At 38.4% G+C, this 20,675-nt stretch overlaps 1 protein-coding gene across 2 annotated transcripts; it reads left to right on the top strand.

The window, feature by feature from the left end:
- The first annotated feature begins 394 nt into the window (after window positions 1-394).
- MLH1 (mutL homolog 1) lies at window positions 395-17,463 on the top strand. Of its 2 annotated transcripts, XM_035316341.1 has the most exons (20): window positions 395-478; window positions 517-671; window positions 1,105-1,195; window positions 1,329-1,427; window positions 1,983-2,056; window positions 3,122-3,194; window positions 4,091-4,182; window positions 5,465-5,507; window positions 5,823-5,911; window positions 7,343-7,455; window positions 8,019-8,112; window positions 9,064-9,217; window positions 9,918-10,291; window positions 11,026-11,174; window positions 13,912-14,020; window positions 14,707-14,770; window positions 15,254-15,418; window positions 16,075-16,167; window positions 16,525-16,638; window positions 17,139-17,463. In XM_035316341.1, exons 2-20 carry the CDS (start codon window positions 565-567, stop codon window positions 17,304-17,306), a joined length of 2,265 nt encoding a protein of 754 aa, XP_035172232.1. In that variant the 5' UTR covers window positions 395-478; window positions 517-564; the 3' UTR covers window positions 17,307-17,463. The 2 variants fall into 2 exon arrangements, with proteins under 2 accessions (XP_035172232.1, XP_035172234.1); XM_035316343.1 differs by lacking the exons at window positions 395-478; window positions 517-671; window positions 1,983-2,056.
- The last annotated feature ends 3,212 nt before the right edge of the window (window positions 17,464-20,675 follow it).

Genomic DNA, 20,675 nt, shown 5'->3' with positions numbered 1-20,675 from the left:
CCTTCTAAACAATGTAACTCTGCAAAAACAACATTTCTATTCCCACAGGGGTCATTTCTGATCAGCCTGCCAGAAGATAGCACCTGCGTGCTTCATGAAATGGCATTAGTTATGCCAATCATATCACCGGGTGCCAAGAGCAGGGGGGACTGGTGTCAGTATACTCCTCTGGATTTTTTTATTTTTTATTCTTTCTGTAAAGGGAAAACTGTTTTACTGATTGCTGTTAGCATGTTACAATTAATGATCCCAGAGATGAAGACGGGAAGACAGACCTTCCCCCCTCACCACCCCGTCACAACGAGGCCGGCCCCAGCACTTCGCCAATCGCCGCACGGGGCGGGAGGGCGGCCAAGTGATAGACACTTGCCTCACCCAATTGCGGGGTGCGCCGCCGCTTGGCGCGAACGGGCGGGCGCGCGCGGCTGTTTCCCTCCACCGTCCCAAGCCCCTGAGGCGGCCGCCATTTTCTTGCTTCCCGCCTTGTGCTCGGCCCTGCCGTCTTCTCCCCCCCGGCCCCTCTGGCGTTGCAGCGGGCCGGGTCCCGCTCCTGTCGCGGCGCCGATGGCCGGCGTGATTCGGCGGCTGGATGAAACTGTGGTGAACCGCATCGCGGCCGGCGAGGTCATCCAGAGACCGGCGAATGCCATCAAAGAGATGATAGAGAACTGGTGAGGCGAGCTGCGGAGTTGGGGGTGCGAGGGCGCTGTGCGGTCGCTCTGAAGGCGAGGCCCGTCTGGGTTCCAGCCGCAGCCTGGGCGCTGTGGTGAGCTGAGTGAGCCAGGCGTGTGGAGGGCAGCAGCTGAGTGCAGTGCGTCCCGGAGTGGGGGGGAGAAGAGATTGTTCGGGCCTAGGCACTCTCCTTGCTCTCTGGACTTTCTGAAAGCGTGTCTGAATTGTGAATATTGAGTTAGAATCATTTACATCGCTGCTAGAAGAGAAAGGAAGAAGGTGGTAAAGACTTTTGAAAAAGAATTTCCAATCTGACCGAAAACTAGAGTAGAAACGTTTATTATTTATATAAGAAAAATTTTAAATTCTGCTTTTGTAGTTATTTATTCTCTGGAATGGCTGTTCTGTAGTATGCTTTCTTGCTTTCCACAGCTTGGATGCTAAATCTACAAGTATCCAGGTAGTAGTTAAAGAAGGAGGTCTGAAGCTCATCCAAGTCCAAGATAACGGCTGTGGTATCAGAGTGAGTGTCAACAGTGCTGTGCTGATGTTTTGTATTACCTCTTAACACTTATTTCGATTTATAAATGTTTCTGAACTTGAAAAGAGTGGAAACAGAAAGTAGCTATTATTATTTTCTTATCCTTGTTACACAGAAAGAAGATCTCAACATTGTTTGTGAGAGATTTACTACAAGTAAACTACAAAAATTTGAAGACTTGGCTAGTATTTCTACATATGGTTTCAGGGGTGAGGTAAGCTCTTCAGCAAGGTTTTGAAATTGTTCATTGTTTATTGTTGTCCTTCTGTAGTACAGAGTTTACATAAGTGCTCATTCACAAAACTCTATACAGAAGGTTCTGATTTCTGAGAATCTGCCTTGTGAATGTAGTTCAAAATATATTTCTATGTCTTTTAAGAATATATGCATTCCTAGTGAGAGGTGTATGTTCTTTTTGCTTTCTGGAGTAAGAAGTTAGTAAAACAAGACCTGTCTTTTCAAGTGTTGCTTCAGGATCATACAGGTGAAAGGCAATGGAAGATTTGACTGGATGGTAAATCATTGATGATAGAGTTTTTGCTAAATACAGTACTTACAGTCAAAAGAAGGTCCTGGATAAAGTCTGGTTTTATAGGTACTGAAAGTCATTAAAGCTTTACTGACCCCAGTGACTTTTTTACAGGGGCTTTTATTAATCATTTGCAGGTGGTATACGAGAATTTTGTGGTGCTCTTTGAAGCTTGTATGCTTCTTCAGCTATCAGTGACATCTAGAGGAAGGTTTACAAAGATGCTTTTTCTTTCTCTAGGCATTGGCTAGCATCAGTCATGTTGCCCATGTTACGGTAACAACTAAAACAGCTGATGCAAAGTGTGCATACAGGTATGCTAGTTATGATCCAAGTAACTTCTGCGGTAGATAATAACAAACAGATGTGTTTCATTTTCTTTTCAGTGGTCTTATTGGTGGGAATGTGGACACTGAATGAATACCTTGTTTCTAGGACCGTTACAAACAGAGAAAACCTGGTTTGAATGATTTTTATTGCAGACTGTAAAGGTAGACTTTACCTGAACAGTATAATTTAAATGTGCGTGGGGGAAGTCTTAAAAGGAATTCTACTTCAGCAGCCAGTGTAGGGTTAACTTTTCTTTCGCATTGCAGGATAAAATGATGTATGTACACAGTCAGCAAGTCTTGCAAATTTCATAAGTATCTGAACACAAAAACATTTTGTGTTTACTGATCCTATCCAAAAAGGGTTTTGAATATCCTCCTGAAGACTTGAGCTCTAAACGTAAGCAAAAATAAGCTCATTAGTGTCTCAGCTATTTTTATGAAAGAGAAGGAAAAAGATTTGCATCTTGACTTTTTTTTTCAAAAGACTGTATGATGATGGTCTTTATTTTATTAATTATGTAGGGTATGTAAGAGGTCAAAAGAAGTATATCCTTAGGAAGTCACAAAGATGCAGAATTTCAGAAAGAACTAAATGGATCAGAAATCTCTTATGGTCAAAAGCCTGTTATTGGCCCAAAAGGAAACACATCTGATGTATAAAGTCAATAATTTATTATTAGTATCAATGAAGTGTGAAGTCTAATGGAAGAATTATTATTAATGCAGGTGTAATTATTAAAGCTACAATAATCCTACTGTTACAATATAATAATCCTACAATTACAGGAACGGTCTGAGTAGTACAATTTCAAAATACATATTCTGTTATCTATTACATGTTCTCTGCTGTTACTCCCACTCTTCTGTGGCCATACTGGGCCCTAAGGTCAATACAGTCAGTTTTCTGCTAGCAGAAAAGGAGAAGCTGCAGCCAATTTGCAGCAACCCAAGTTCTTTGCTGGGAGAAGTGTAGTGGTGGTGGGGTTTCTGTTATCTTCCACCCAATCCTGGCAACTGTCTGACAACTTATTTTTATTTTCTGCCTAGAGCTTCTTACAGTGATGGAAAAATTAAAGCCCCTCCAAAACCCTGTGCTGGAAACCAAGGAACACAGATCACGGTAAGTGTGTTTTTTTTTTTTTTTTTTTTTTGTACATTATCCTGCTCTTACCTGGTCTTTATATTTGCACCACCTATTGGTATGTGTTGCATTGCAAGGGAAGAAGTGGGGGGTATTACACAAAAGAGTGGAAAGTTGAGGAGAGACAGGCAGATCTTCAGTTGGTCTTGCAGTGAGATGATGTGACTTCAGATGTTAGCATGCGATCAGGATGAGACAGAATGCTACAATAAAGAAAAGCAGGGAACTTAAAATAAGAAAGAGCATGTGTGTTGCAAGGTTTAGGGTGGGAAGTAGAAGCCAACCTGGCCAAAGAGTCTGCAGGTGTGTGCTTGCCTTGCAGTGGGAATATGCACCCTCCAGGCTGTGTGTGTGAATCAGCTGTAGATTCACATTTCTGTTTTTATACAGAATAACATAAAGAGTAAACTTCAAAATTCTGCCTTTCTCACTATAAAAAAAAAAAACAAAAACTTGCATATTGTTTGAATAAATAGTGAAAATGATCAACTTAAGCTCTTGTTTTAATACCCCTGATTGCAATAGCTGTTTTAAAGTTTATTTGTGGTTCATTATAACGATCTAATCAGGGGATCCATTGTTATCAGCAATGGAAGGAATATAATTTCCATTGAAAAGCGAATGCTTGTAGAGGTGGTGGTGTTTTTTTCAAAAAACAAAATGAAAAACTAATGTACCAAAATATTTAAAGCCATGTATTTCTCTAGAGTTTAAATTTGTTAGGTAAACCTAAGTAGGTAAGGAAAAAACGCAGATTGTTCAGAAACTAAAATGTCCTCAGAAAATTTTGTAGTATATATAAAAAAAAATATCTTAATTATATAGTGAGAGGAGACTTCTTAAATGTTTTTTAATTGTGATAATTTTCTCTGTAGGTTGAAGATCTCTTTTACAATGTAAATACACGGAGAAAAGCTTTAAAAAATCCAAGTGAAGAGTATGCAAAAATACTAGAAGTTGTTGGCAGGTAAACTGAAATAAGAAACTCCAGTTTCTAGTGCTATGGAGAGCACTATTTTGTTTGCTTGTTTTCAGAGGGATTGGCATATGCATGTATTTTTTTATGCCTTTTTTCTGCTTTTGTTTTAAACATATGGTGTTGGATAACAGTTAACAGTACACTTCGATAAAGAAAAAAACAGGAAAATTAGTATATTCACTCCATGCCTCTTATTACCAAGAATCCCAGCAAACAAATGATGGTAGACTTAAATGAGTGAACTCTCAATGAACTTGGGGTGAAAGGAATCAATATAAAAAAATGTGTAAGAGTATTGAGATTTGTCTGAATAAGAAAAGGCTGAATGGCAATTTCACCTTTTTTTCTTTAAACAACAACACAAAAAAACAACAACAACAAAAAGCAAACTACCAGATGTAACATTCCCTTACTGGGTCCTTTTTTTTTTTTTTCTCATCTACTGCCATGTGTGGAAGCTTTGCAAGTAGAATCTATTATTATTTAACCAAAAAAAAAACTGCTTTGCACTTCCAATGAAAACAAAAGATAGCAAAGAGTAGCAAAAGTGTTAGCATCCTCCCTGAATGAGCTTCTTAAAGTATCTTTACTGTCCAGGAAGACTTCAGCTAGGAGGTAAAGCGTCAGGTCCCAGTACTCTGGAATAGGCTGATCTGAAGTTACCAACTATCCTGGTTACAGCAATCTAACCTCTGCGTTTTTACCATTTTCATCTTGCAAGGTTCTTTCTCATGACTTAATGATTTCTCTAGAAGCTTAAGCCAAGCTTAAGCCAAGGCTATACAGCTGTATAACCTTGTATCAAAACTTGGACCCACAGGCAGCTGAACTATCCAGGTAGGGGAGGTTAGATGGGCAAGCCAGCCACTTCTGAGATCTTTCTCCATATGAATTAAGAGTTAATTCTGTTACATTGAGTGAGCTTTGCTGTTCTTCTAGCTAAACCTATGTAACGGAACCGAACAAAGTAGGTCAATTTAAGTTGGATTAGGTCTGGATTGTTCTCTAGCTGTTTCTTTTTGTTTGTTTTGTTCTTTTTTTTAGAAATAAGCTAAGTTTATTCATATTTTTTGTATGATCACAGATGGGTTAAACAGAACACTTTTTATAGCTGTTAAGTCTACAAAAGCTCATTTTGGCTCAAATCACATTACTGTATAGCAGGAAATACTTTTTTGTTTGCCCATGTTACTAGCTGCTTTTCAGCATTCGTATAGTGACATTTCATTCTTTTTCACATACCACAAGCTTATGCTTACCTGTTTTTCAGGTACGCCATCCATAACTCAGGTATCAGCTTTTCAGTGAAAAAGGTATGTGAAAAAAGTCCTTAACTTCACTATATATACACCCGGTCAAGTTTTTTTTAAGCAACAGAACTTTTGTACAGAGCTGCATGTGTTCTTCACTTTCAAAGATGGAGTATTAGCCTGAATAGGTCTGGTGTGGGCTAACAAATCCTGCAATCCTGTGCCATTTAACATTTTTCTGAACATTAATAAGGAAGTAATAGAAAACACGATAATTACATTGTACCTTTTTGTTAGAATTTATTGCTAAGTTGAATGTGTTTCTGAAACTTCAGACAGAACTGTGAACTGATTGATACTTATTTCTGCTATATTTAGCAAGGTGATACTGTGTCAGATGTTAGAACTTTAACAAATGCCTCAACAGTGGACAACATTAGGTCCATCTTTGGAAATGCTGTTAGCAGGTATGTTGGCGTTTAGTTTGGTTTTTACTTTATAGCGAATCTCCTCCCACCTTCTCTTTTAAAGAACACAGGCTGCGCAAACTTCTGCCTTTAAGGTGAATTACAAGGAAGCGTGACTGTTGCAGTAATAAAAAACTCTCCTAAAGCTCTCCTTTGTATTGCAGACAGTGACGTCTTTTTTTTTAAAGTATATCAAAGGAAATAGGGAAGCTGTAAAGTTACTCCTTCAATGTACCGAAAGGGAACAGCCTACTTGTAATTTTGTGTGCTAATCTAAAAAAAGCAAACTGTACTTGTGTTCTTTACAAGTTCCTATTCTCTTCCTATACCATGAAAATCTTACCTCTTCATACTGTAGTCTGTCTGATACGTTTTTAAGTCTTCACATTTTTTTTTCCTAAAATCTTGAGGTTTAATGTTTTGACAAAAGCTGTATCAGCTGAGGCTAAGTAAACCCTACAGAGAAGCTGGAAACAAAACTGGTCATCTATTCAAAATTTATCTGCCACTTAGGAAAAATTCTCTTTATTAAATCTTCAGCTGAGAAGAACTCATATCACAGACATGTAGAATGAGTTTCTCTGAGGTCTCCCCATAAATACCGAGGTGTCCGTTTGATTTGGTTACTAAAATTACAATTCACATTTAAGGAATTTATCTTGTAACACATGGAAACACAGCACACTCAAGAGGCTGCTTAGTAATAAGATAGACAGTATTTCTATGCCATGCATTTTTTGTCTGCTTCCAGTGCTTGTTTGATACAGCTTTTCCGTTGTCCATTTCGACATGTTTTGATCTCACTTTCTCAAGTGAAACCTATTTTACCTAATTTCAGATCGTGTTTAGTCTAGCTTATTTTGACTTAAAAGAGGAACTTGCATTAAATTGGCACTTGTGTGTATAGAGAGGTTGAATGGGAAATAAAAAGCCCATAAGCTTTTCTTACGTGAACTTTAGCAGCTAGCACAATACGCTGCTAGAAATGTATACTTATAAGCTACTAAAATGTAATTGGATTTCCCTAACTAATGTACCATGAAAAGTATAAAATCTCTTTTGGAAATTGTTAATGCTATGTCAATACATGGCTATGATATCATGATAGGTATTAAAAGGTACTCTAGGTAGTTTTACAGGCTCCAGTCATACTGGATTACTGTTTTACATTCTCTTAGGGAGACATACAAGGGTGCAGAAAGAAACCAATGAAAGAAAGAAAATGCAGTTGGCACTTCATTATTTGTTTGTGGTTAAATAATTTTGTGGCTCAGCAAAGAATGTTGGAGTCCTCAGATCATACTGTAGTTTTCTGTAACTGTGGCATAAATAGAACATAGAACTTGTGAAACCTTGCTGCTACTTGTGAATACCATTTGAAACTTGCATTAACAGGAGAAACTGTGTATGTTTCTGTCAAACTGTCAATAGGGAATTGATAGAAGTGGGCTGTCAAGATGCAAATCTGGCCTTTAAAATGAGAGGCTACATCACGAATGCAAATTATTCTGTGAAGAAATCTATATTTTTACTCTTCATAAACCGTAAGTTTATAAAAAGTTGTACAGTCATATTGCTTCTCATGTAATGATCAGAACAAAACTGTCTGAAGAATTGCAAAAATCTTGTGAGTATAAAAATTCTTAAACATTGAAGAATAAATATTACAGTTAACTGTAGATCTTAAGGTGTTTGTCTACATATGTTTGGTCAAGTTTCTCTCTGTAAGTACTGGAGAGCAGCTAAGACTGGGTCTAAAATGAAGGTTGTGAAATACTGAGGTAATGAGGTTGTCCTGCCCAGTAATACGGAGTGGTCTCTTCCTTCTGTAGCAACATGAGCACAGGATGCAATGAACCTTGACCGTATGAAATACTGAAAAGGTAGTCTGGTTGTTTCAGGATTTGTGAAAAATACTTCTAAATATAAAACAAATACTAAGATGATATTGCCTAAACCTGTATTTTACTTGGAGAGGTCTAGGGAAAAAGAGGGATAAAATGTGTGTCTTTTGAAAATAAATAGCATGAAGATACTGCTCTGAAGGATTCAGAGGATTCAGTTATTCAGTAGCATTTTTGGAAAATAGCATTTTGTTCTCTTTAAGATCGACTGGTAGAGTCAACTGCTTTGCGGAAAGCCATAGAGACTGTGTATGCTGCTTACTTGCCAAAAAGTACACATCCATTCCTATACCTAAGGTAAAGTAATGGGAAAAAGTAGCCTTTTGCTACTACCTTATAGGACAGAGCTAGGGTGAGTAGGTTTAGAAGGTCATTTGTGTTCCTGATGGAAGTGCTAAGTGTTGTACTGAGGTAGGTTATTGCTAGACAGGAGATAATTCGCCATGCATCTTCAGTGTTACAAAAAAAAAGTCAGTACAAACAATTAAAGACAGGCTTTAATTTTCAGAAGCAGTGAACTTAAGCTTAAGTCCTTTGACATTATGCTCTTTGCTTAGGAAAATGAGTTATACTAGGAATATGGCAGTGCATTTAAGACCACTCAGATAATTTTCCAAACGCCATTCATATTTTTTTCTTGCTAGGAATTACATTTGTATTTCTCTTTTTAATAGTTACTGTTCTTCTTGGTATGCTAGTGTAACAAAAAAGTGAATTGCATGCTGCTTACTGGAAGCAATTATTTACAAAAAATAGCTGAAACCAGACTGTTCTTTTAAAAATTGAAGAGTATGTAAGATTTAAGAACTAAGCAACTAAATGGTAAGCAACTAAATCTTGCCATTCACCAGTGAAACTTAATGATATCCAGTGCTTTCTAAGAACAAAGTTCTTGCATTGTAGTGACTGGGGTCATTGATAATGACAGGGCATCAAAAACTAACTCATGAGACACTGTGAGTAAAAGCTATTTCTAAAAACAATTTTTAGTAGTACAGAGGAGAGGTTGATTTAAGCTTACCTGTGTAAGCTGACTTTGAGTTCAGAATAGGGTTCTTCAGACTAATTTTTTTTTAATATACCAAACAAATCTGACTGTATTGTAACTTCAGTAGGTTTTGGGACTATTATTGCCTTCTTTGCATGTAGTAATGTGCCCCAAGTCTGACAAACTTTATACTGAACCAACGTGTGCCCTCTGCCATCCATGGAAAATTTTAGGTTATCTTCCTTTAAAATCTTTTCCAGCCTGGAAATAGCTCCCAAGAACATAGATGTGAATGTGCACCCTACAAAACACGAGGTCCACTTCCTTCATGAAGACAGCATTCTAGAGCGTGTGCAACAACACGTAGAGAGCAAGTTACTGGGCTCTAATTCCTCAAGGATGTACTTCACTCAGGTGAGAATACATGTTTCAAGTAGCCATAGCTCTGCACTATTTTAACAGTAGTGGGTGTATTTAACTTCTTCAGAAGTAGAAGCTAGGCAGTGATGGATAGTCATCACTGTTACACTGGTAGCGTGAGATCTTTGTTCTGGGGATGGATCTGCTTTAATATACCAACGTTAACAATGAGGCAGTGAACTTACTGGAGAAGTGCATGGAAATATTTAAAATAACTTTCTATCAAGTATCTGTTCAAGCTTCTTGAGTTTTACAAGTATGTTACCATTCACATGCACTAAACTTCTTATTCTGCCCTTTTTTATAAGAAAGATGTGTGAGGAAATTGTTTATTCTGTCTATTTGATGACACTTTTAACATAACCAGAAAAATAGCAGGAAAAAACTTCCCTAATTTCCTTTATATATAGCATAGTATGCTAACAGTAATCTTACAAAAAGTTTTCCTTGTTTTTTTTTTTTTTTTTTTAAACTTAACATTCCCTTGTCGCAAATACAAACCAATTATTTCAGTAATTGCCTAGATGGTGATGCTCACGTTATGCAGAAAGCCACTACAAAGCTGTTTAAGCAACTGACGTGATGTCTGTGGGGTTTGGAAGTTACCTTTGAGCAGTAAGGTGCTGTGAGAAGTGCGATTGGTCTCTGTGCTTTTACTTATTGTTGATGTCTCCTTCCCCATATCTGAATGAAGACATTGCTTCCAGGGGCTGAATGTTCTTCCAGTGAGGTGGTAAAATCAGCAGCAAACCCTTCCACAGCCACAAAGGGAAGCAGTGATAAAATCTGTGCACACCAGATGGTCCGCACTGATTCCCGAGAGCAGAAACTGGATGCTTTCCTTCAGCCAGTGAACAATCCCCTAAGTACAGGCCCTGCTGACGTGACAGTGGGGGTTAATGCAGCACCTCTGGAGGGTCCTGCCAGGCTGCAGGATGCTGAAATGGAAGATGTCAGTGATCTTGAAATATCTGATATCCTTGAAGCGGCTGAGATTCAGCAGGATGTGGCGATGCCTGAACAGCTGAGTAAGAGTAGACACTTGTCTCCTGAGAAAGCACTTCCTCGGTAAGTCTCGTCTTTCCTGAGGTCTCGCAGTCCTACCTGTTTATTTCATGGCTTTGCCTTGAATTTGGAGGGTTTTCTGATAACTTTGAACTTGTTTTTTTCAGAAGAAAAACTCCTAGAATAACTTCGCATGGTATTTTAATGAGAAATTTGACTTAATCTGTGAACTGTAAATAACTTGTGATAAATTTTCTAACTGGAATGGGATTTCTGTGCATGCTGGAAGGCAGGAACCTATAAAAAACTAACGATGACCTTGACTATACTTGAGGAAGATCATAGCAGTCTTCCTCAATTTTGAGGACACCATTTTGTGGTATGACTGAAAAGTAAAAGCTACATCACTGAATTTTGCAGGCATTATCCTAGTGAAGATAGAAGCACTGTCATCTTCTATAGCTCCTGCAGGGAGCTGTTATGAGAGGCCAGAGAAGTGTGTGTGGGGGGGCATCATTAGAAATGTCAACATGTTTAATGTGTCCTTTAGAGCCCCTTGGCTTGTTGCTTAACAGACATCCAATATGACCAATATTAAAGTCTTAAATTCCTTATTAATTATCTTTTCCTAACAAATTATGCATAGGAAGTAAAATAAAAACAGTGGAAGCTTTGGTAAACTTCCTGCATTTCCTTGTTTTTAATGTAGAATGTGTGAATGCAGCAGACCATCTATTTGTATTTTGCGTCAGTGACAGGAGGATAGAACATAATTCCTTTTTGTTTCTGTATTGTAGAAAGAGACCACGGGAAGTCACTGACATAGAAATGGAAAAAGATGTTTCCAGAAAGGAGATGACTGCTGCCTGCACCCCTAAAAGAAGAATTATCAATTTGACCAGTGTGTTGACTCTTCAGGAGGAAATTAGCAGCCGGGTGCATGAAAGTAAGCAGGTGGCTTTGATTCTTAGGCTTATTTCACCAACTAAGTATGACTGCCTAGACTACTGAGGGGAAGAAAGTAAGCAATACAGTGAACTGACTGGGGCATGTTTCTAACTGAGCTTTCGACAAACAAAATTGTTAAATGTCAAGGGTCAAACTCTGAACAGTCTGCTACTAAAAGCATGAGACATACTGAGAAGACTTATTAAAAACTAGCATACCTTGTTGGTAGGCAAACGCTTCATTCTAAATAGTTTCTAAACTCTAACGTGCGTCATAACTAATACCAAAAAAATCACAGCTTGAAAAGCTATGGTATTTTGTAATTTTCAAACAAATATCCATTAATAGTCATTAAAAATTTTGCTTAATTGCATGATTACAAAATATTCACAAGGAAAACTTTTATGGTCATATTTTCTTATTTACTGCTTTTGGTGGTCATTTTTATTTGGATCTGACCCACTTATGGGAGGAGCTCAGAAAAGACTGGTGAAATACCCTTTCTTTTTCTTTGGAGAAAAGGTGAAATGCTTGCAGTTCTTCCTAAGGTTGTTTCTTCTTTGCTCTTTCAGTTGCTTTAAGAGTCATATTGAGTCATATTCCAGTATTATTCAGTTGATCTAAATGTTAGGAACCTTGTTTTTTTGTCATTGTTGAACTGTGAATCTGGGAAGAAGCTCCACAGCTAAAATGGCTAGACTAACAGACTTCTGAAATAAATAACTCTTTAAATTTTTTTTTTTTTTTTTAAAAAACTTCTAAAGATCGAGGTTTCTAGTAAGCATATACTGACACTTTACCTGTGCTATAGCAGTAGGCTCGTAATTCTAAGCTGGTAATTCCATATTAGGCTGTTGCAGTTCAAATACTGAAATCATGTAGTTATTCCTGTGCCATGAAATATCCAAAAATGCCCTAAAGTACACAGCACAACTTGTGCAGCTGCTTGAGGTTCTCACCTTCACATATGTAAGAAACACCTACAAGAGACCGGTGTAAGAAACGCTCTTCTTGTCACCTTTTCCAGCAGAATATAATATTGCAATGGAATTTGCTTAGTGTAATGCTTTGTACATGCTGTGATTGCAGTGCCGAGCTACTATAATGAAGCCGTTTCAGAGGGCTCTAGTGACATTTTGGCAGAATGCATAAAATGAACATGGAATTTGGACTCTGCGCTTCTATTTTTTCAAATAAAATAGAAGAGGCTGAAAACTTACGGAGGGAAGATGACACTGACTATGGGCTTAAGCTACTGCATTGCCAGAAACCTAGTCTGATACTATGAGATTTTGTTGCAAACTTGTTTTGCATATACAGTTTTATTTAAAATAAGTCTATGCTCCTTTACTAGTCTCCTGTGGGTGGAAACAACTTCAGAAAGTCAGGTTATTCTGTGGTGGTATTACTCAGGTGGGTGGCTGAGCTTCACCACAACTGCTCTCTCACTCCCCCTCCTCAAAGAGGAGCGGGCAGAAAATAGTATGAAAGGGGCTCAAGGGTTGAGATAAGGATGAGGAGATCGCACAGTAATTATTGTGACGGGCAAAACAGACTCAGTATAGGGAGATAATAAGATTTATTGCCTATTACTAACGAGCTGGAGAAGTGAGAAACAAAGGAAAGAAACCAAAAGCACCTTACCCCCCTCATCCATCCACCGTCTTCCACCTCCTCCCCCTGAGTGGCGCAGGGGAACAGGGGTTATGGTCAGTCTATAGCGCTTCTTCTCTGCCGCTCCTTCTCAGTTACTCTCATCCCCTGTGCTGTGGGGTCCCTCCTACGGGATACAGTCCCTGCTGAACTGATCCCGTGTGGGCTTCCCACAGGCAGCAGCTCTTCAAGAACTGCTCCAGATATGGATCCGTACCACAGGGTCCATCCCTCGGGAGCAAACTGCTCCAACCTAGGTCCCCCATGGGTAGCAGCTCCTGCCAGGTCACCTGCTCCTGCGTGGTCTCCTCTCGACAAACTACAGGTCCGGCCTGGAATCTGCTCCGGCAGGGGTCTTCCACAGGCCACAGTCTCCATCAGTGCAGGTCCACCTGCTCCACTGTGGTCTCCTCCATGGGCTGCAGTGTGGACCCCAGCTCTACCATGGTACTCCATGGGCTGCAGGGGGACATCCTGCTTCACCATGGTCCTCACCACAGGCTGCAGGGGACTTCTGCTCTGGTGCCTGGAGCACCTCTCCCCCTCCTTCTTCACTGACCTTGGTGCCTGCAAGGCTGTTCCTCACTCCTCTCACTCTCCCAGCTGCTGTGTGGCACAGCATTTTTTTCCCCTGTCTTAAATATGCTCTCACAGAGGCACAAAACAACATCACTTGCTGGCTCAGCTCTGGTCAGCAGTGGGGCCCTTACCAAACATGGGGCAGCTTCTAGATCCTTCTCACAGAAGCCACCCCTATGGCCCCCTGCTACCAAAACCTTGCCACGTAAACCCACTACAATTCAAATCAAATGGAGAGATTTTTCTTAACCGTTAAACTGCAAGTGTGAATTTTACAAACTCTCTCACTTACGCTTTAATATATTATGACTATATGCATATACAAAGAAATGATTAACATTTTAAAATAAATTAGAATTGGTAGTATGTGTATATTAGAAACTGTAGTGCAGTAGTAACTGAACAGTAGCCAGACTTTAGTCACAAATCACTCAACTGACTAAACAATGGCAGAGTTGCACACAGAACATTAACCTTTTTTTTCCTTTTTCCCCTTGTTTCAGGTCTTCAGGAAATGCTACGTGATCACTCATTTGTTGGCTGTGTCAGCCCTCAGTGGGCTCTGGTGCAATATCAGACAAAACTGTATCTTCTCAATACAACGAAACTCAGGTAAAGAAGCTGTCACACTTGCTGGCAGTTCAAATAATTACCTGTTACCAAGCTAATTAGAAGGAAGAAGGAAATGATAAAAAAAAAATATTTTTTCTTATGGTCTATCCAGAAAGTCATGAGGCTGATGATTAAACAGCCTGTTCAAAACAGTAGAAACAAGTCTGGACTGCCTGTGGAAAGGTGAGCAAGCAGAGGCTTTAGAAAAGTCAGTGACTCGATCCACTTGGGTTAAGAGAAGCTGCAGGATGTGATCATAACATAAAGCTTTGCACCTGAGATCTTACTGGGCCAGACACAAATATATTCTCTTATTTGTTACAAAATTTAAGATGGACTTGTATCAATTTCCAAGTTCCTGTGTATTACTTGCAGCACAGCAAAGGATTAAAGATGATGAAATATAAGGGATCTGGGCATAAACTGATAGCAGTTGCATGCTTATGTAACAGCTCTGCAGCAGTGTTGGTGATGTCAGAAACTAAGAAACACTTAATTGTAAACATCTAGAGAGGGTGTATGAATCTTAAACTGTTGAGTTAAAAGTAAGATCTTTATTAATATGAAAGGATATGGTCATTTATTGTTTCCAAGATGACCTTTATTTTTCCCCTTTTACTTATGGTACCTAGGAGATGCATGATCATGTCTGTGTAACTAATTTTTTTTTTTTCACTTCAATTTAGCCAAGAACTCTTCTACCAGATACTTATTTATGACTTTGCAAACTTTGGAGTCTTAAGGCTCTCTGTAAGTATAATTTTGCATTATTTTATATAAAAAATGCTTATCTACAGTGAGGCTGCCATTTCAGATAATGTATATGTTTATAGGTTCGATTTTGCACCCTTTAAGAGTGATGCTCCATTGCCTTCACAGTAATACAAAATAGCAAACACCTTGAGTCATTTTGTAGCTACAGCTGTATGTTGTAATTGTGGGGGTTTGTTGCTAGTGTTGCTTCTGACTATTCACCCAGCTTTGATACTGCTTGTTACATTTGGACAAAATTGTAATACACCATCTACCTTTATTAGAAAGTGTAGAATGCTAGTGCTTATCCTGTAAATATCAACACTTAGCAAGATTTGTGGGCTGCAGAGAGTTGTATCAGAAATCAACTTACCCTTAGACTGCTTGATCTAACTGTAAAGTTAGAGTGTTTGTGAAGGAAAAAGCTACAGCCTTTCATGGTGGGATCACTAACAACATTTCTGCTTCCTCCATTTTTAGGAGGCAGCTCCTTTATATGAGCTTGCAATGCTTGCTTTAGAGGACCCTGAGAGTGGCTGGACAGAAGAAGATGGCCCTAAAGAAGGTCTTGCTGAGTACATAGTTGAGTTTCTGAAAAAGAAGGCTGAAATGTTGAAAGACTATTTCTCTCTTGAAATTGATGAGGTAGGTGACTGCTACTATTGCTCTTAGTTCTAAATGGTGCTACATTTTGGTAACTGATAATCACAACAGTTTGCTTGTTGTACTTTACTAAGAGCCAACTCCAGTAAGGTTTAGGTGGTTTACCTCTTTCATTTAAAAAAAGGCTCAGGACTTACGCTGCTTTTAGAAGGGGATTATGCAAAGCTTAATTAATTAGTTATCAAATAAGTCATCTCTTCACTAACTAGTCTGCATGTCTCCTGTCAGCAAGGTGTGTTGCTTAACCAACTCAGATCTACAGTATCACATCTGCTTTTCATGGTTCTTGTTTTGTGCACTCTGATTGCATACAAAACTGAACAGCTTCAGCAGGTGCCATAACTTGGGCACCTCACCTGAGTTCTCAGAAATGGTACTGGTGTACTCAGGGGTTAGAGGTTGAGGAGAAAGCTGAGTTGAAGTCTCCCTGCAGTAAAAGGTCTAAATTCAAGCAGTGTAAGTTAAATACCGCCACTGACCTTCTTCCTGCAACCAGGCTTTAAAACCTTTTAACTTCCGCTGCCCTTAAGGCTCAGCAAGTTTGGTAAAAATCAGTCCTACAACAGGTAACAGTTTTGGTTCATTTACTGCAAGAAAGAACAATTCTTTCTTACTGAAGCAGCAGTATTGCCTTGCAGGAAGGAAATCTGATTGGCTTGCCACTTCTGATAGATAACTACATTCCACTGTTAGAAGGACTACCGATGTTTATCCTTCGTCTGGCCACAGAGGTATGTGTTCTTCAACAATTCATTCACAAATGACTTTTTCCACTTAGGAAATACTGAAATAAATCAAATTCCTTATCAGAAGCCGCAAAGGAGAGGCTGTAGTTGATTAACTACACTGTTAAATACTCCAGACACTTTTGCTATGGTTACTGATTAGTTGTACTTCACCTCTGTATTTGTATCTGCTAATTGAATGTTTTGATTTGGATGCTTCCAGTTCTACCCTTTTTTGTTCAGTGCCTCCACCTTACCAGCACAAAAATTGTCAAAATATTATGACTTTTCCATCTTAGGATTTTTTGTTAAGTCTCTGGCTGCTTATTCAGTCTCTATCAAGTAATTTTTTTCTTGAAACAGGTAAACTGGGATGAAGAAAAAGAGTGCTTTGAAAGCCTGAGTAAAGAACTCTCTCTGTTTTACTCCATTAGAAAGCAATATTTAATAGATGAAGCCACCATGACCTACTCCCAGGTACTGTAATATGTAACTACTTAAAGGAGTAGAGTTAAGACATGAATTCCCTTAACTATAGACTTGTAATACCAGCTCTCCTTTCAACAAAGTAAATCAAGTAGCAGTGCAGCAAGGCTCTGAATGAAAGAGTGGGGCTTGAGGTTTTCTGAAGTATGTCTCCTGACAGAACCTTTTAACAGCAGGCAGGCTGTGAACTGTACTTAATATTGCAACAGGCCTTGGCCTCAGAGTTTAGGATGTCTTTTTAACTTGTTCAGCTGCAATAGATTTCTATAGAGGGATTCATATAAACATAAGTAGACTGTATTTTAAGTACCTGCTTAATCATTCAGTTAAGCTAGCTAATTCTGTAAGTGGCATGACTCAAATAGACTTTTCAGAACTTTAGATTTCATTCTGTACAGTTTAACACTAGTGGAATTTTATTCTCTGTAGTCTGATAAAGTTGAAATGCTCTCCTTCAGTAAAAGTTTCAGCTTGTTTTTACTGTATTTCAGAATGAGGATTCTGACTCGGCTTCACCACCATGGAAATGGATTGTGGAACACGTTGTTTACAAAGCTTTTAGGACTTACCTTTTACCTCCTAAACACTTCACAGATGATGGCAACATCTTGCAGCTTGCTAACTTGCCTGACCTGTATAAAGTTTTTGAGAGATGTTGAAAAAGTAGTTATTTGTACACGTTTTCTATTTTATTTAATAGATAATAAAATCTCAGCTGAGAGAGGAGGGTGTTTAATATCATACAAATATGATAGCAAACATGTATTTTCCTTCAACTTATCAGAGAATAAAGAAATTACTAAAATGTCAGTTAAATCCTCATTTATGGCTTGAGTATCAATATTAAACAATCCAGCAGTAGAATATAAGAGATGAATCAGGTTAAGGGATCTTGAAAAAACAAACAAGCTTGAGTTAAAGTATGAGACAGGTACTGTCAAACGAGACACGCAAAATACCACTTTTATCTACAGAATACACCAGTAATACAACTACTAAAGACTGATGGTTTCTCAAAGTGAATAAAGAATTAACGGCAGAATGATCTGTCTGCTTGCCAAACTACGCTAGCATCCTGTTCACTGAGTAGGCATAGGGAGATTTGTTACTTCCAGCAATATTTCTCAAATAGGGAGAGCAATTTTTTTTACCCCAAATCCAAGAGCTACCTATCATCCAACCTGCATTATGGTTGAAACTGTTCTTTTTCTATAGTTCAGAGCTTTAAGCAACCATTAACTAAAGACAACACCTCATCTCCTTAACAGGAGAAAAATGCAGGATGTAGTTTGCAGTGCTGATTGCAATACCTCAATCAAAACATTCCCAAGCCTGTTATGGATTACAAAATGACAACCAAATAGCAGTACCAATTTCATTAGTTTGTTGGGATTTTTATTTTTTCCTTTTAGTCTCTTCATTGAAATCTGCCTTTTGAAACAACACTCATTCCAAACCTGATTTTCAAGCCCTCCCCCCAAAAACAAATTAAACTACAAACAGCACACAGCCACAGTTGCTGACTTTATAACAGTTCACATTAACCTTTTCAGATTAGAAAAGGTCAGTGCAATCTTTCTTGCCTGCTTTTTTAATTGCTCAGATCATCAACTTGCAGAAAAACAATTATATGAAAATACTTCTCCAAGCCTGACATACATTAGTTTAGTTAAAACACACACAACGCTTAACTCTGTATTCTGCTTATTAGCTCATTGTTTTTCTGAGCACAGCTCACATCAGCAAATATGTCAACTTCTGAGAAATCTACTATGACAGCCAGTATCGTACTGTCCCTGAATAATTCCATTTGTGCTACAAAAAGCAAGTAGCATTTTCTAGGGACAGCTGGTACAAAATGTTTCTGGGGACATCTTTGGGATTGGCTGAGGAGAAAATATCCTTGGGAAAAGCAGGATGGAACAGCAGCTTTTTGTGGATCAGGCAAGGGATGCAGGTAGGTTTGGGAGGGATACAGTAAGTTTATGAACGCAAGGTTTTCAGATCAAGTATTTTAACTTTTACATACCATAACTGATGCAGTTTAGGTTTCCAGGAGATAAAACCTCTCATGGCAGCAACCAAAACTAGCAGATGTGCCAGAGGGAGTCATTTCCTTGGCAAACTATTATCTCTGTGTAAAAACAGAACATCTCAATTCAACATACAGACTGTGAACCTCAGCTATGTACCACAGGAAAAAAAATATGCTGGCTTAGGAAAGCTTTGCAAAATCCTTACCTTGAGATTGCTACATAGTTATTGATGTGTCTGATATAAGAAAAATACCCCCCTCCCCATAATTTTATGCCACTGCTGCATATGGCTTGTTTTACTTCACAGCCAGTATTCTTAACCCATTCCCCTTTTCTAATTTTTCCCCAAGTATTAAACTGCAGGTGGAAGCATGCACTGAGACGAAGGTTACATTTCTTGGATTTCAAGACAAATTCCATACTGCAAATTGATGAAGGTGTTAGAGTCACACATCTAGATAAAGGTTATTTATAACAATGAAACTGCTAGCTAGCCCAGATGCATTCTTCTTATTGAGTTTAATATTTGATTAGGAACATTCCAACACTTTCAAGTGACAACTTCTGATTGTTTCTTCTAATGAGTTATTCTTACCTGTATCATTTGAAACAGATCTTGAATGTTCTGAAGTCACGCAAGCAATAGAATGAAAAAGTTAGGAGCGGTTCAACAGTCACATTGGAGAATTTTGGAAACAACACACTGAAACTAATTTAACTACCTACTGCCTTCAAGGCATAATGATCTTCAATGTGAACGAAGATGGGATACATTGTTTGTAGTCATACACATTTGCAGAACCATTATTTGGAGAAAAAAGGTGATGTTTTTAATTGTTAAAGCTTGGTAGCAACCTAAAGTGAAATAAGATAGGTGTGAAGATATTCTCAAATAAAGTGCTTAAATGCAGCTACAGAAGTATTACAGAGCAGTGAAGTGCATATATCTGCGTTAACATGCAAGGAACATGGTGGTACCTACTATTTGCAGTGCAGATTGCTATCTGCATGCTCATGGTATAATAAAAACTAATGGCTTTACAAAGAAAAAGACAAAACTTACAATCCCCTTTTGGGAGAAACGAGGTGTTACTGATTTTTTTTTTTTTTTTGGATCAACAAAACATTTGATTGGTTAATTTTGTATCTGAAAAAAACGCATTTTATACCTACACACCTATATGCAACAATTGATTAAAGCTTCCCTTTTCTACAGTTTGCAAAGGCTCAACCTGCCTCCAGCTTCCTCCTTGAACTGGCATAACACCCACCACCAGACAGGAACAGGAACTAAATTATTTCAGAAAGCTCCTTGTGTCCTTTTGATACCACATATGCAACTGTCAAATAAATGCTGTTCTGATAAGCACTAACACTGCATCCCTACAGGCAGCCAAAAACAGCACTGTGAACACATTCTGTACAAAAACTATGCAACCCAGAATCCCCATTAGCCCTCAAGAAACAAAGGAGTGGTATGTGCTGATTTATCTGCTGATAAAGCAACAAAATATCAGCGCTTTACCATTGTTTCACATTTTTATTTTAGAAAGTGAACATATCCATTTAAAAAGAAAATGCACAGAGTTAAAAAAAAAAAGTAAACATTAGACTAATGACAAACTCTCACAAACAAAATAATTTTACCTAGTGAGTCCCGATTGTTAAATATACTTCCATCATAGAGAAGTTTTACTTCATTATATTACCAGTCTCTTGATTAGGTACACAAAGACAACACTTTCCAGTAATTACCTAGTCATTAGAAGATCAACTTCAGGAATCACTGAATAATACATCATGGACAAATATTTTCATACCACCCAGGAGGCAATCTAATATACATATGTCACAAGGTACATCTTTGTGAGGTATTACAGTGCATGGGAACCATTCCCTTTGCTTTCTAAGGAATAAATTCTCCTTCAGCAGCTCCACCAGCAAGTCAACTACAGACTCTGTTGCCAGAGCTTCCAAATTCCATCAACTTTT

This window comes from Oxyura jamaicensis, chromosome 2 (genome assembly GCF_011077185.1).
Source record: "Oxyura jamaicensis isolate SHBP4307 breed ruddy duck chromosome 2, BPBGC_Ojam_1.0, whole genome shotgun sequence".
In the NCBI taxonomy this organism is placed as follows: Eukaryota; Metazoa; Chordata; class Aves; order Anseriformes; family Anatidae; genus Oxyura; species Oxyura jamaicensis.
The sequence above is the reverse complement of the archived record's forward strand: the minus strand, read 5'-3'. Positions and strand labels throughout refer to the sequence as shown.

Coding starts and splice junctions, on each gene's coding strand:
- MLH1 (XM_035316341.1), top strand. CDS start 565: ATGGCCGGCGTGATTCGGCGGCTGGATGAAACTGTGGTGAACCGCATC. Junction 672..1,104: donor AAAGAGATGATAGAGAACTG/GTGAGGCGAGCT, acceptor TGCTTTCCACAG/CTTGGATGCTAAATCTACAA. Junction 4,183..5,464: donor ATACTAGAAGTTGTTGGCAG/GTAAACTGAAAT, acceptor CCTGTTTTTCAG/GTACGCCATCCATAACTCAG.